General features: G+C 34.5%; 1 protein-coding gene across 3 annotated transcripts in view; it reads left to right on the forward strand.

Annotated features, from left to right (window-relative positions):
- Nucleotides 1-15983, forward strand: part of CFAP47 (cilia and flagella associated protein 47) — a 363351-nt gene that overhangs the window by 62307 nt on the left and 285061 nt on the right. For 2 of the 3 annotated variants that reach the window (XM_085319423.1, XM_085319424.1), the window contains exons 27-30: nt 8196-8296; nt 12429-12563; nt 14242-14461; nt 15258-15467. In XM_085319423.1, coding sequence (XP_085175549.1) covers nt 8196-8296; nt 12429-12563; nt 14242-14461; nt 15258-15467 — 666 coding nt within the window. Of the gene's footprint in view, nt 1-8195; nt 8301-12428; nt 12564-14241; nt 14462-15257; nt 15468-15983 lie in introns of all 3 variants that reach the window. The other variant, XM_085319426.1, reaches the window with a different exon arrangement.

Consider the following 15983-nt stretch of genomic DNA (forward strand, 5'->3'; position numbering starts at 1 on the left):
TATGATGCAGTAGCAGCTTCTCTAACCTTGTTACAGAGAAATAAGCCTTTCTATTGTGTAATAAACTTTATCTGTATTGCCATTAAAATGAAACAAAGGATACCCTCCTCCACTTAAAAGGAAAGTTAATGTGTTTTTGAAAAAAAAGAAATAAAACAGTCATCAAAGTAACATTAAAGACCATCCATGCTTGGAAAGACATGAAAAAATTCTTGCTTGGGAATGTCAAAGCATCTTAAAATTGCTGCTGTACTTTAAAATGTAGTTTCACCAGGTATCTGGTGAAAGACGTAACAACACTGGTTTACCAGTGCAGATGTGATTCCCTCATAACGAGTTGTGCATGCATGGGCTGTAGCATAAGATGCTATAGAACCTGAATAAAAATGGATGAAATAAAACACCATCCAAAACAAAGAAATTCTGTGTGCAGTGTTGGTCAAAGTAGCAATAATATTTGTAACAGCTTTTGGGAAAATTATTTTTATCAGAATGAAAGGAAGTCTTTCCTTTAACTTGAGACATCTAAATAGATGCCCGATTCTCTAATTCACAATATAGAATTATTATTCTGATGAAACCTATGATAAATTACTCATACTAGGATTCTTTTTTCTCTCCTGCATTGGAGACTTATGGAATATGTTCAGACTTCAGACCTGATTCACTTACCTGAACATTTGAGCAATTAATTTCAAACTGTGCAACTTATTAATTTAAACTGTTCTGTTAATTTGAGTCTTTAGGAGGACAGGATTTTGGGGCTTTCTAAATCTTTAGTAATAAAACTGTGAAACAAAGAAATAAACCTAAAAGGTAACTGATCTTGAATAGGTTCCTGTTTTGTTTGATAGTCCATGAGATTCTACAGTGTCAGTTGCTGAAAACATCGTATTCATTTGTCAAGTATATTCTTCTTTTGCATTTCATGAGACTATGCATTATGACTATTTGCAAGTATTACTGCAAAAATGTCAATTACGTTGACTCAAATTAAACCAAATTAAGATATCTATTTTTCAGTTTTCAAAGTAGTAGTATTTATTTTTAATAAACTTAAAATTTAAATTTCCACTCCTGATAAAGTATTTTGGGATGGAATTAAAATATGTGAATTAAAAACTAAGTTATTGTTATAGGTTGGTAAATCATCATCTCTTGTATTGAACTACTTGGAAGAGCAGCCTTAACTTCTCAGCAAATTTAATTCTAGATATATTTCGAAGCATGAATACTGAGGAGAAAAATGCTGTTTTGGTGAGTTTTTACTTAGGCTTTGTAGTGTATCTCTGTTCCAAATTCATCACTCCAATTCAGTAGGAATGATTTGCGTGGTTCAAATAAATAATACTTTTTCCCCCCCTTTTTTTTATTTTTTTCCCTTACAGGAAAAATTAGTGAACCTTAGGAGAGAGCATATATTGTTGAATTAGGCTATTTTAGAGGGAACATTTGAGAGGTGATAGGCAATCATGTTTTATAGCAAAATCAGGCTATATATACTATATACAAAAATAAAAGAAAACTGAAGAAGAATGTAGCTGTCATTTAGGCAAACAATTTACTATGTGTATAGATTACATTAAATGGATAATAAGAAAGTGCATCAATATTTATTTAATGACTGCCTTACATTAGAGTTTGCAGTTAATATCTAATGCTATCTTTAATCTCTGCTCTCCCTTACGCTCCTTTTACTTCAAAAAATAATAAAAGACATTTCATTGCATAGGGTTGACATAGGTACATAAATAAAAAATAACATAAATCCAAGAATATTGTAAACAGATATCTGAGAAAGGGAAGGAAAGTTGTATTTAGATAGGAAATTTTTCCTTCAACGTGAAAAAATAAATGGAGGACACCCTCCCTCTTCTCCCACCTTGTTGAGAATATTGCATGTTTATATTTTTGGCAACCAGTTGTGATGATATCTTTTTTGTTTGCTATCTGAGTAGATAAATGTTTTAGCAGGAAACAGATATTATCTACTGACCTTATTGAGAAGACTTTTACATTATTTCTTTCTAAAAGATGAGTAATAAACAACATGTATGTTTTGTGTCATATAAACAAAGGAAACTGTGCTCTGGACAGCAAAGTATCCAAAAAAGACCTCTGTGGTGGGTGCATGAATTACTGTGACTTTTATGACATAAATGTACTGAGATCCTCGCCTTTCGTGTTCTGAAGTTGTAGATTTTTCTTTCTCTCTTTCTCTGGGAAGCTAGGGAAATTTGTGTAATTTCTGATACTATTCACATTATTCATAGCTGGGACTTTAGGAAGAGAAGATTTGGGCATCTTGGGCATCTAAGCCTTTAATAATAAAATGATGAAACTGAGACATAACTGTTGAAAGGAACTTTCTTTCTTTCTTTTCTTTCTTTCTTTTTTTTTTTAATAGTCAGTGAGATCACACTGTGTCTCGAAGGGAAACATATTTCCTTCTATTGTTGGGAAACATGCCTAAAGATGCAGTGCTCTAGCTAGCAGTCCTTGTTACTGTCGAATGCATGTATTCTGCTAGCACATTGTAGAGAATAAGGGTTGTCAATTGCTTTCCATATCTTTTGAATTCGGAAAGATCAGGGAGCTAGAAAGCAGGGCAATTCCTGTTGTTTGCCTGCTGCTTTGTTGCATTTGTCTGGCCTCTTAATATAATTACATTAATATAATTACATTTTGGTTTAGGCTATTCGGAGTGGTTTTGTAAACCAGAATGGTCTAAACCCGTTAATCTCTTTTTTGCTTATGACTTTCTGCCTTTACCTTTTTGATGGTCCCTGCCAGCTGAAGCATTCTGTTATTCAGGAATTAAGGGCTTACATCATTGCTGTCAGCTACTTGCCCAGATGTAAGTCCTGTATATCATGTGAAACCATGTGTCTGTCACTAATCATCATTGTATTATTTCGATTACTTGGAAGTCTGAGCTCCCTCTATGAAGGATCGGGACTTCTCAGTGTTGGGGAACTGCTCATCTTTGAATCAAAATGACAGAGCTTGTGTTGGTCCTCTTCTCCTCTCCCTTCCAGTTCTATCATCTGTGGATCTGCTTAAGGTTTTGTTGGTAGGCTGAGGGGAGAGGGAAGCAGTAGGTCCTCCCTCCCCACCTTTCTCCCTGCTTTTCTCCCCTCTTTACTGTTTCTCATCGTTATAGATCTGTGAAACGGCTTACTGTTGCAGGAAGTTGTCTTTCAGCATATGAGGGACATACTTAAATGTATTTATCGTATTTGCATGGAAATAAGCTTGCTTTTCTGTCTGGTCCTATATCTCAGTGCTCTAAATGTGTACAATAAATATCTCTGAGTGCCTTTATGCTTTCTACCATGCTGCTTTGATGAATCAAGTGTCGTCCTTCAAACCCAAATGAGTCTTTTAGCTACTGCTTCATTCTTTTTGAAGTTTCCTTTCCTTTCAAAACACACTTCTGGAAGATACTATGTTCAAATAGTTGGTGATGATGAGTGGACAGAACCACAGAATGATTGAGTCTGGAAAGGATATTTGGAGATATCTAGTCCAACATCCCTGCTGAAAGCTCAGTCAGCTACAACTTGTCACGTTGGTTCTGAATATTTCTCATATGGAGACTCCACAGTCTCTCTGGACAACCTGTTCCAGTGTTTTACCACCATTACCATTAAAAAAAAAAAAATCTTTTTTCTTATGTTTACTTGGAATTTCTGTATTTCAATCTGTGCCCATTGCTTCTTGGCAATGCTCTTGGACACTACCAAGAAAAGTCTGGCTCCATTTTCTTTAGTCTCCCCATCAGATGTTTATACACATTACCAGTGTCTTATCCCCTTGAGCTTTCTCTTCACCTGGCTTGATTGCTTCTAACTCAGCCTTTCCTTGTATGTTCCTGTACCCATCCATTGCAGCACTCCGATTGTGTGAGCTATGCCACCATGTCTCTGTGATCCCAGGGAGATCATAGTGCTGCGGCTGCACCCAAACCTCTAATTCCTGCTGTTTCCTCCCTGTGCTGCATGCCTTAGTGTACAGGCACTTCAGAGAGGCACCCAGTTACGCTGAGTGCCCAGGAAAGGCATGAGAGCTCTCTCCATCAGGCTTTCCTGTAGGCACTCCCTCACTTATGTGGATATGCTGGAGGTGGGCCCTCTCAGGCCTGTTTGGTCAATTATGAGGTCTCTCTTGTGCACAGCACCCTGCACATTCTGCTTGCCATCTCATTCCACCACTTCCTCACTTGAATGAGGTTACCGTCTCTCTTTCCTGTTGTTCCTAGTTCAAAGCTCTCCTCCCCAGTTTGGCCAGCCTGTTGGCACAGATGCTTTTGCCCCATTTATTAAGACATATCCCATCCCTTCCTAGCAGTCCTAAAACCTCTGGGAAGGTCCCATGGTCAGAGAAGCCAAATTCCTCTTGTTGACTGGAGCTGTGCAGCCCGTTATTGGCCTGCAGCATCTACCCACTCCTCCTCAAGCCCTTCCCCTCACCATCAGGATTGAAGAGAAGATCACGTGGGCCTCTCCATCCCTGACCGTCACCTCAGGGCTGTGTAGTCACAGTTAATGTGCTCCGGGTCTTCCCATCAGTGTCTTTGGTGTTCACGTGGAAGAATAGCAGGGCTGAGGGCTAGACGGGCCACTCAGCGTTTCTGCAACATCCCAGATCCAAGCCCCTGACAAGCAGCAAACCTTCTGCAACAGCAGGTTGGGTTGGCAGGTGGGGGGGGCTTCCATCTCCTGTGGCAAGGAGTCACCATCTGCTGTCACTCATAGCCTTTTCCTGGTGGTGTTGCATGGCTTCAGTGCAGGTGCTTCACTGGATAAGCTTTTTTCTTATGAACCCTTTGACACTTGTAAATTTATCAGATAGGATATTTTATGTTCCTTATATTCCTGCTTCTGTTAGGTGGTTTTGTTCATTTTTCTTCCTATAATAGCACAGAATACAAAGGATCATGTGCTTATTTGGATTGTAAGTATCGGGAAACAGGGAAAACCTTCTCTTACAGTGCTAGCCTGATGTTGGAGGGATTGATTTGTGTCTAGATATTCTGATAGCTGTGGCTATTCTTTATATAATAGATTATGTGGTAGTTTCTTTGCCTGTCAATCATAGAATCTTTTAACTAGTTAATGTGTACAGCGCTTATGCTCTGGTATACTTTTCTGGATCTCCTTACCATGAAAATCAAGACATAGACATCTGAAATCTCAAATCTTTGATGAGGGAATGACTGAGGTGCCCACCTCCACCTGAGGAACCAGAAATGTGACAGTTTACAATAAAACACAGACGTCTGCATATTATGACAATAATACACACATCTGAATTACATTCATGCAATTTACATGTACATGTAAATTAGCCTTAATCCATCTTTTCTCCCCTGCCCCTGCACCCTTGTTTGTTAAACAGTGAAGGAGTTGCATCTTCCGTGGATGTTTTCGTATGCATTTTTATTATGTTAGTGGATGTGGTTTAACTTTTATGAAAAGCAGAAAAGTACGTGTTTAGTGTGAGGGAATATTTTTCTTGTCTCTTTGAAAGTTCCTTTGTTGAATTTCAATAATGTAATTCAGGATTGTGTATGCAGTGAAATGACTTTTTATCTGTTTACTGAGATCTTGATATGTGGTAAGATCTAGATTGCTGCACCTGCTATCCATATGTGAAGTGGATCATATCCAGTTAAAGTATGTACTTGTTCAAAAGACAAGTACCAGACTTAAAGAGAGAGCAGTTCTTTTGGTTGTATTTGAAGTCATCTTGATGCTTTAATCACAACTGTTAAGGTTGTCCTAAAATTCACTTAATGATTTTCTGTTAATAGCACCCAAATCAGGGTTATAATTCTATAAATTTGCTTTCACTACAGAAACTTGGGTTTGGTTTCTGTCCTCTTGATTCAGAAGATTAGCCAATACTTCAAGGTAGTAAAATCTAATTGCAGGAATGTGGTGTATTCATCTAAAAATAATGTAACTTTTTACATTTGGTCACCTTATGAACTTCCTGCATGTTTTGCAAGTAATTCGCGAACTTTTATGATTTAAAAATTTTAAGGAAGATTTCTAAAGATTGAATCAATATGGAAGAAGACATGAAAACACATTACCAGAGCACTTTTTTAGTTTTTATTTATGAATGGGAAAACCCAGGTAAAAATAACTTTAGTGTTTGGAATGAATTTGTGCTAACTTATAGATCACCAAGGTAAGCATACAGAGATTCTCTTGCTGAAAAAAGTGAAACATATTTTTTCTTTAGAAGCGTCACTGACATTTGTTTTTTTAAGAAAACATTATGATGAATCCTTTAACAACTCAGTAGTCTGTGTCTTCTTTGCTCTGTTTACATTGTCTGCATTTTTTAAATGATTCAGTACAGAGCACAGTAGACATGCTAATATTAGCAGCAGTATGATTATAATTTTGTTGTCTAAAGTTAAGCTAATGTATGCCTGTGGAGTATTGAGGATCATCATTTATCACAGTAAAGTCATGAGTTAGAAGTTGGCAAACTTTTCTGTGCTTCAGTTCTCAATCCTGAATGTCTTTAAATTGTTTGATAAAGACAGCAAAATTACTATGTCTGACAAATGGTTGGGGTATGCATATCTATATGTTTGCTGATGTAGCTATACCTCGACAGCCATCTGACCTTCTGGCACTGTATTTTTGAGATTTTTGCGGAATAAAAGTAGCTGGCATAAAGTTAGGTATAACAAATACTACATGATTTAGAGACACCCCAGTAGGATGAAACTGGTCGAGGTGCTCACCACCCAAACTGCCCATAAGACTAACATGGCCAAAGAACATTACAAAACACTTCAGAGCTGAATTGTTGATATAAGTGACCATTAGCTATCGTGTTGGAATAGAAATGTGAATAATTACAAGTAAGAAATATGGATACGGATTTTGTTGAGGCTTTTCCTTAATAAAGTTCTGCTGAAAGTAGTGTCTTAAGAATGTTATCTAGTTGGAGAGGGGAGTATGGAGGAGGAAACAAAACTTAATTACTTTCTCGTACTTTTGAAATATTGCTGTTGTACTTAGTCTGGTCATTCTATAATGAAACAATAGAAGAGAAATAGGACATGATAGAAATCAATAGAAAGATCTTGTAAAGTGTTTTAATATTATTCTCAATTTGCATAAAATAGAAATTTATCCTTCAATATATAATTTAAGAAAACAGGAAATATTTACATTTATTCCTAGTATATTTTCCATATTCCTAATTCTCAATACACTAAAGGAAGGTGGATATCAGCATGCTGTTTTATTTACTAAAAATATTTTCCTTTTCATTTTGATTGCTTTGTGCCATGAATAAAGTAATGTAAAGTGAAAGAAGAGCTATGCAGTCACATAGGACTAAGCTAATTTAAAGAATCTTTCAACTGCAATCATCTGGGAAAAGATGTACAAATAGTTACCATGGGTTAATTAATGGCAATAATTTGCTTTGGTGACTGCAACCTAAGAGATTTAGACCAAAGATGAAAGAAATGGTGGATTGCTATACCTCAACATGTATGCTACAGATAGTATAAACACTCTGCTGAGCATAGGAGCAAGTACATCAATTTTCTTATATTGTTGCAATTATAATCAATATCTCATTGTTTTTAAATTGAATCTATTTATTTCTAAATATTTATTTTGAGATTTCTGTAAATGCTTATAGAAAAAGCATTAAATCAAAATAGAAGTTGCTTTTCAAGAAAGCTTCCACTGACAAAAGTTATAGGATACATTTAGCAACTTTGCAATCTCCTTTGCTATGCTCATAAATATCAGCTGTAATTTTAATCGCTTTTGTTTTCAGAGAGAGACAGTACACTTACTTAAGTAAATCTTTTCTAACTCTTGAACTTTCAGATTAATGACTTGTGCATGCTCAAAGTAAATAAATTTTATTGTGGAAATATTATACTAATCTTTACAATTTCAGCATGTGCTGTCGTCTGTGTACTGAAAAGAAGTTACCTGAACAGATTGTTTGTCGTTTATTCTTGTGTTGAAGTACCTTGATTGCCATGGCTAAATGGAAAGCTATCATGTAGTGAGATAAAGTGAACATATAAACTTGTTTGGGAAACATTCGATTAAAATTACTTTGAAGGTAACTACATTCATAGAAAAGGCTTGAAGATATTTTCTTTAATAAGTATAACTTTTTTGTTTGTTTGCTTTAAATAGATTCTCACTTCAGGTTGCTGCAGTAGCAGAGAACTGCCTTCTTACTTTATACCCATATTTGGCATTTCACCGCTCTGATCAACAAATTATCTTCAAAAGCAGTAAGTAATCAACGTTTTACCTCTTTAAATTATGTTTTGTGCAGTAGCATGTCTGTATTTTCAGTATTTTAGCAGGGATGCTATCAAGATAATATTTTTGCTCATTAATTATAAGGGAATACTAGCAATTGAATTGCATAGTTTAATAGCTTCTATTTTCTTGTTGAAAGTAAGGAAAATTTATATAAACAATTTGATATTATTTATTGAAAAAATCAGGTAAATAAAACTTATAGAATATGTGATATTTTTAAAGTATGAGTAGACTAGACAACTCAAACAATAGAGCAGAAATTTAAAAATTTAAATTAGATTGTTGGGGAGTGAGCATTAATATTTCATATGACAACATTTGGATATGTTATGAAGAAAACAAAAGAGAAGAAAACCACTTGATCATTATTTGACTGTTGGATATGATTTCCAGTATTTTTGATTACCATGTCCTGGAAGACTGGTGAGTGTAGCAATATTTTAAGGCCCTATAAAAGCTTGGTGTCACTGAGTAGAAATATTTTTATCTGTAAGGACAATGTTCTTCAACTAGTTTGTCCTACTGATAAGCAGTAATTTTGTATCTTTTATCTGGGCATTTGAAAATGGCTCACATGAAGTTTGATATCCATTCCATATGAGGTCTTTTTTGTTTTTTTGATAGAAAAAATTAAACAAAAGTAAAATGTGCAAGCTGCATTCTAACATAGCAGAAATCCATGGCTGGTTTGTAATAGTGCTTTAATATAAATACTTAAGATCAGTAATATCACACTTATTTCATTTTTAATTACACTTAGAGTAAGAAGCCATAAACCCACACTTTTTCAAAAATAAATGCCTTCAGTAGCATCTTAATTAGGCACAATATTTTAAAAATATTCTGATTTTTTTAGTTGAAGAAAATAATTGCAAGTTAAACACATGATGTTAATTTGTTTAAAATGTATTTCTTTTTCTGTGCTATTCCTAAGTCCTTTTCAATGTTTCACAATCTATTTATGTATTGCTGTGTTTATGGGAAGAATGTTTGGAGGGGACCTCTAGAGGTTATCTAATCCAATCCTCTGCTCAAAACAGGTGCAGCTATGAGGTAAATTACTACTTTTTTTTTATAGCTAGTATGTTATATTTGGAAGAAACAGACAAGCTTTCAGACAATCAAACCATTCATTATGTCAGAAATAGATTTAGCTTTGAAGATTGAGGATTTTAAGGTAAATGTGTTACCCAGACTGCCTAAGAGAGAAGATAGTAGGTACTTGTGAGGTTGGAAATGGGATTAGCAAGGAGAAAAGTGAGTTGTTTCATCCTAGAAAAAGGAAATAGATAATGTATAATCCATGGATCATAGCACAGTTAAATGAAGATAGGGGAAAAAGTATTATATTCTCTAATGAATATGTGATTTATTTATTTATTTCAGTATCCAATGGATTTATGAATTTCTTTTTCCAGACTCATCTTTTGAAAATGCTTTGTAGATTTTCTTTGAGGATTAAGTCAAACATGGAACAGTGATTTTATAGAATCCAGAGGGGGAAGGAAAAAAAACTGCTAAGAGGATGCACTGGATGGCAGGTTTAATGTGACCAAACCATATCTGTCCAGTACAGTTGTTTTGAAAGCTATTCCACAAGCCTTTACCTCCACGTATCTGACACCATGCTCTTATATTATTTGCTCCAAACTTCAGGAGTAACCATGCTAACAACCACAATATAAAGATAATAGTATCTTTACTCCTTCTTCCTTCTGTTACTCTTGTTGACTAGTCCTGAAGCTATACTGGGTTCCTCTTTTACTCTTGTTCTGCAGACCGACCTCACAGCTACCTAAGGGTCTTGTAATCCTGTCATATCTTGGCACGTGAAACTGCACCATGATCTATAGCGTCTAGGATTAGTATTTGTATACCTGGATGGGAGATAGTATGTATCCAGAGTGGATGATCCATCAGAACTCTTCTGCACAGAGAGTGCATGAATATGGCAGTATCAGGTTAAACTGTGAAGCTTGTGTTGATACTGATGTCAGTTGTTTGTTGTGTTGTCTTTAGTTTAATGCTTTATTTTAAGCAACTCTACATAACGTAAAATGCATTCAGCTTTCTGGTAGATGGAACTATACAATAATGCTGTAACTAAAATACTGCAGGTACATCCTATCTTGCACCCCCAGTTCTGTGTCTTGTTTTATCTAATGTAATATAAAATCTAGAAAATTTCTTCAGAGGTGGACATTCTCACTCTGAATATTCCCTGCAATTCTTTTTATAAACCTCAGGTTTAGTTTATATGTTTAATACCTATTATAAGAAGAAAATATTTTATTTATGTATGGACAAACTGTCTTAATTTTTTGGAGAGTTTTATTTCTTGAGGTGAAATTTTTAATGAGATAAGAAAAGCGACTGCTGTTAACAGATAATTGATAGAGGTTTTGGCGTTGACAGAATGACGTAAGAAATAAAAAGTTATTGAACTATTGGATACATTTTTGATAGTGTAATTGAAGTTAATTGTGGCCTCAGGATAACTTTCTTTGTGGATATATCAAAATTATTTTGACTAAGGAATGCAGTACCTCGTATTTGTGTTTGCACAAAGTTCTACTGCAAAGTTTATTCTTTTTTTTTACAAATACATTTTTGTAAATTAGAAACCAAAACAACAAAATCTAATGACTTACATATTTTAACATTTGATCTCAAGAAAAAATATTTTTCTGAAGGTTTAGAGCTACGTTTATAATTGGCACTTAAGACCAGATGATTTATAAATTGCTCAGGTTTTCAGATGTAAGTTAACATCTCTGGGTTTTTGGGTCTAACACAATGAGAAAGTTTTATTTAGTAGTAAATGTGAGTTTAGATTCTTGCATTTTTAAACTGTTAAAGAAATTACATTTTTCATTTGCGACAAATATTTCAATCTTCTTGGATGTTTACATAGCAAAGTTAAGATGTATATTTTAGCATATCTGTATTAACTTTATCTAATTATTGTAAGTAATTACAGCAGTGGAAACATACACTATTATCTCTAGCATATGTTAGCAGACTCTTTAAAAAACTCTGTGACTGTCGTTGTCAGTATGTGACAATATTAGCTGTGCTAGTATTTCTGTTTTATAATCACAGGTTCCTTTTGCCAGATCCTTTAAATCAGTATAACAAGATCAAAGCTGTCAAAAGAAATACTATTTGTCTTTGAGACTTTAATGGTGTCAAATACATAGAATGAAATTGTCAGTGTTTTTGAAATATTTCAGGGCATTAAGGCCAACTAGTTACCTAGTGCATCCTCTTAGCAGTTTCCTGTCTTGTTTTAGCTTTTTATACCACTGACTGAATTTAAAAGCCAGAGTTTCTGGATAGCAACACGAGTCATGAGTTAACTCGTAGCAGGTAACACTCATTTCTTAGCCTTTTTGCTACCTGTAGATCTAGTTGCAGGCATCTTTTTTCAATGTGCCAATTCCCAAATAACTCATTCCAAACAATTCTTCCAGCCAATTAGATCTCTCTTCAGTGTTAAACTTTGTCTTCTTTTCTATCCACTGATTATTTCTAGTATCCTCCTTCCCAATTCTATATCTGGAGAACTGAATTGCACTTAGAATTATGTGTTTGGAGAATGGAACTTAAAAATACATTTTTATAGTGTAGATAGGTATGTGAGTTTTATAGTATCATAGAAGTGGTGAATTGATAAAGCATAATTCTGAGTTTGATTTATTTTAGGAAAAAAAAGTGGTGTTGAGTCTGTAAAAGCTTGATGATGTTATACTGAGACCCCTTATATGGAGAGCTATGGTCAGAAATCCTTAAGAATATTTGGTTCCTGACTTAAAACTCCTGATTTAGTGCTGTTCTGATAGTTTTTTTCCAGCAACTGTGCAGACTCGTACTATACAATATTCAATTAATGGAAGAAAATATGCAGGTAAATTTTGTTGCTATTCTAGCAACAGAAATAAGATATTTATCATGAGTCAAACAAGACCTGTTACTTGATTCACTGAAGACCAAGAGGGAAAAAAAATCAGATAATTGTATGAACTGTTAGAATATAGACAGTGAAATATCTTTTACTGAGATTTTCACTCAACTACAGCTTATAATCTTGCTTTATAGACAGTAATGAGAGAGACTGCAGTAGCGGGGAAGCTGTTTTGCATCCATGTTGTACTCCACGATCAGTTTGCTGTAGTACTTCCACAGGTTCCTTTGGTATAATCACGACCTCAACCTTTGAAGATTCCAAATCAGGTACAGTACAACTGTTCACTTTGAACACTTTGAGCTCGTAAAATTGCTTTTCAATTTATGACTTTAAATGCATGTATTTCACATTTGTAATTTTTGCTTGAAATACATCTGCACATTTAATCCATGAATAACGGGAGGCTGTTCTCTCCTGTAATTTAGGAAGGCTGGTCTAGAGGATAAGCAGAAAAGACTCTCCTGCCTTTTAGCAGCCCAAGCAGAAGGAAATAAGTCAAGCTATTAAAAAGAAAAATTTAGGTCTCATCTGAAATAAAAAGTCCATGGAGGATCAAGCGGAAAATAGATTACTGGAGGGATGTGAGGGATTAGTTACTAGGAAGGGTGTTTGTTTCTGTAGTTATGAACTAACCAACAATATGGACTCTGTAAATGTGCTATACTCTGCAAAGAACTAGTTTTATGTTCAGGCTAGACTTCGACATTTTTATTGTATTTATGAAATACTGTATAAACAATACCAATGTCAGTGGAACTCAGTTTAAGATGCTAGTCCATAGGAGTTAAGAGTAGTAGACCCTTCTGTGAGGTTTTCAGGTGGTCAGTATCTGAGGCTGTTGACATCCATCATCTTAGCTGGTAGTTTACTAACTGAAGAAGTTATTTCTCCTGCTCTATCGCTCAGTCTGGCAAATCTTCTGATAGGGCTGTTTGTATGAGTGTTCTCTAATCTATTGCCAAGACAAGTAGGGTTAGTTAAACAGATTGAATAATAGGTCTTTACTAACATTCATTTTTAGTGGAATGATGTAAGAAGAGTTCAACAAAGCAAGTCAGTTCTAGATCTGAAGAGGCAGTAACATCTGGCAGAGGTGTCACTAATCAGGTGGGAAAGTAACCTTGTCAGCTAGTGCTTCTGCAGAAGCGCAGATATGGCTGCATGTTACAAAGGACTAGAGTCCCCTCTTTTGCTTCTATTATATTGTGTTGTATTTTCTTCTTAAATCTTAGCCAAGTAATTTTTTCACTGTGCAAGATATTAACTGGTTTTATTTTTGCATCATTTAGTGAAATACACTGCAATAGTGGCATCAAAATAAATCTTGAAAATACATCTGGAATCATTTATTTGTGCTGTGAAGAAAATAATTGTATCATTACCTTTCATACAATATTGTTGTATAATAAACAAAAGCTGGTAATGCTTAAAATATGTAATATAAGTTTTAACCAGGTGAGGATTTGAGAGAGAGAAGAGGGAAAAAAGAGAGATAAATCCAAAGGCTTATCAGACAGGAAGTAGGCTGATTAAGACCAACACAGTGCCTGGTAATGTGTTTGAACATAAACCATTGCCATATCATTGGGGTGAGAAACTAGCATTAACTAGTTGGTAAAGTAATACCTACTGCAATTTTGTGTAAGACTGTTTCTTTATGATTATTGCCTATGGTTTTGTAGGCCATGTCAGAATTTAATTTTTTCTGATTGTGTAATTTTTTTTTTTTTTTTTAAGTGAAATTAGATTCTAATAATTTAATTTGTTCTATTGCCAAAACATGTACATGTCACTTCAGCATTGTTTATTCCAGAAATGAGTTGATCATCCCTTATGTAACAATTTTTTGTTTTCTGAGAACATTTATATAAAAAATACACATATTGCTTTTATACTAAGAAGTGAAATAAGCAAATCTCTGGGGTTTTTTTTTATATCATTCAGAATCGGATACTGTTCTTGAAAATGAAAATGTAAAGATGAATGAAGCTGACAGCCGAAGTGATGTGAGGAAAAAAAAAAATGAATTATCGCTTTTTCCTGATGAGAACAAAGAGGAGTACATCTTCTTTCAGAAAGTTGTAACTGCTGTTCAGAATTGGTTCAGTCTCTTTGGTTGGTCTAAGGGACCTAATCCTGTTTCAATACCATATTCACTAAGACGGTAATTCATATCTGCTAAGAGCCAGCTTGTATGTGTTAACCTCTAAGTTACTCTGGATATGATCTAAGGAATATCAATGCACTCTAATGCACACTTGTGTATTACAACTGTAGCATCTACACACTCTTATATGAAAATGTTATGTAGGTGTTATAATTTTTCGTTTCATAAAATACATTTCCAAGTAGGATGCTCTAGTATGCCACAATGGAGTATATGTTAAATAGACAGTTAAAACTGTATATAACACTTTTGATTCTGATCCCAAAATGAATACAGTTTTAACAGTTGTCCTGCCTTTGATGGCATAAATAAGTCTTTGACAATATAACTTTTTCCCACCATATTCTGAAGGTCAAAAAACAGGTGAGGAAGCAAACTTCATTATTCACAGTCTTGCAAACACCTTGAAAATATAACACTCATAATGGCATCACTTAGTTGATGCTATCTAGTTTGCTAATAACTATTGAAGAAGCCAGTCTCCTGGGATGTGGCAGTATAGGCATTCATAAAAATAATAGAAAGCAAAGTTTTATTTGGCAGGAAGCAATGACAAACACAAATTTACTTATGAAATATTTCATATACACTTATTAAATATTCCATGCAGTTTAAAATTCTTATATTACTAAAAGGTCTGTAGAAAGAAAAAAGTACTGTAATTTTCAACCTCTATGCCTCTGTTTTTTCTTTATGATTTATTAAGAAATTTGTCATGGTCAGTGGTACAATATTTTAAATACACAGAACAAGCTAATATTAAAGCATAATATCAAAGCCTTCTCTTTCTTAGTGATGAGTGTAAAGTCCAGCTGACTACTTCTCCACAGAAGGTTTTTGAACAAAACCTTGGCAGAGATAGTAAGACTGTTCATGACATGTTACTCCATCTGAGTGGACGGTTTTTACCAGGCATTACATCCAGGCAGTCATTGTCCTTTGATCCAACTGAACGAATACTGCAGCTCTATTGGCAGCATTCTGCATTGCTTACTTTCCTTAAGTAAGTACATATGTATAATAAAACATGCATCTCTTCAGTTACCTCTTTTAGTTCCCCCTTTTTTATTCCCTTATTTATGTTAGCATGTTTTTATTGTATATTTTGTGATCTAAGATATCTGTATGATAAATTCTAATTAACTTTTTACTAAGGTATCCTGCGTGGCTTATACTAAATTAAGGTATCTCTTGGTAGGTTATATGCGTAAATATAATCCAGGAATCTCAGAGGAACTTCATGATGAAAGAAGACAAATTTCAACCACATCCCTTAGAGACACTGAGAAGATAGTCAAAACTTGTTTGTTATTGGTGATCTTGCTATTCCACTGATACTTTTTGTCCTACTGGTAGTAGTGGTGTATTTTGTAAACTTACTTTATAGTCTATTAGTCTTTCATGTTAATAATATGCCAAGAAGTGGAAGCACTATTTCTCCTGATGAATGAATTTAGTTATTAGCTAGCTTCATGGATAATCTTATCTTGACACATAATGTGGAACAGATGTCAAAGAT

This window comes from Rhea americana, unplaced genomic scaffold, assembly GCF_003343005.1.
Source record: "Rhea americana isolate MKP2758 unplaced genomic scaffold, rheAme1 scaffold_59, whole genome shotgun sequence".
NCBI lineage: Eukaryota > Metazoa > Chordata > Aves > Rheiformes > Rheidae > Rhea > Rhea americana.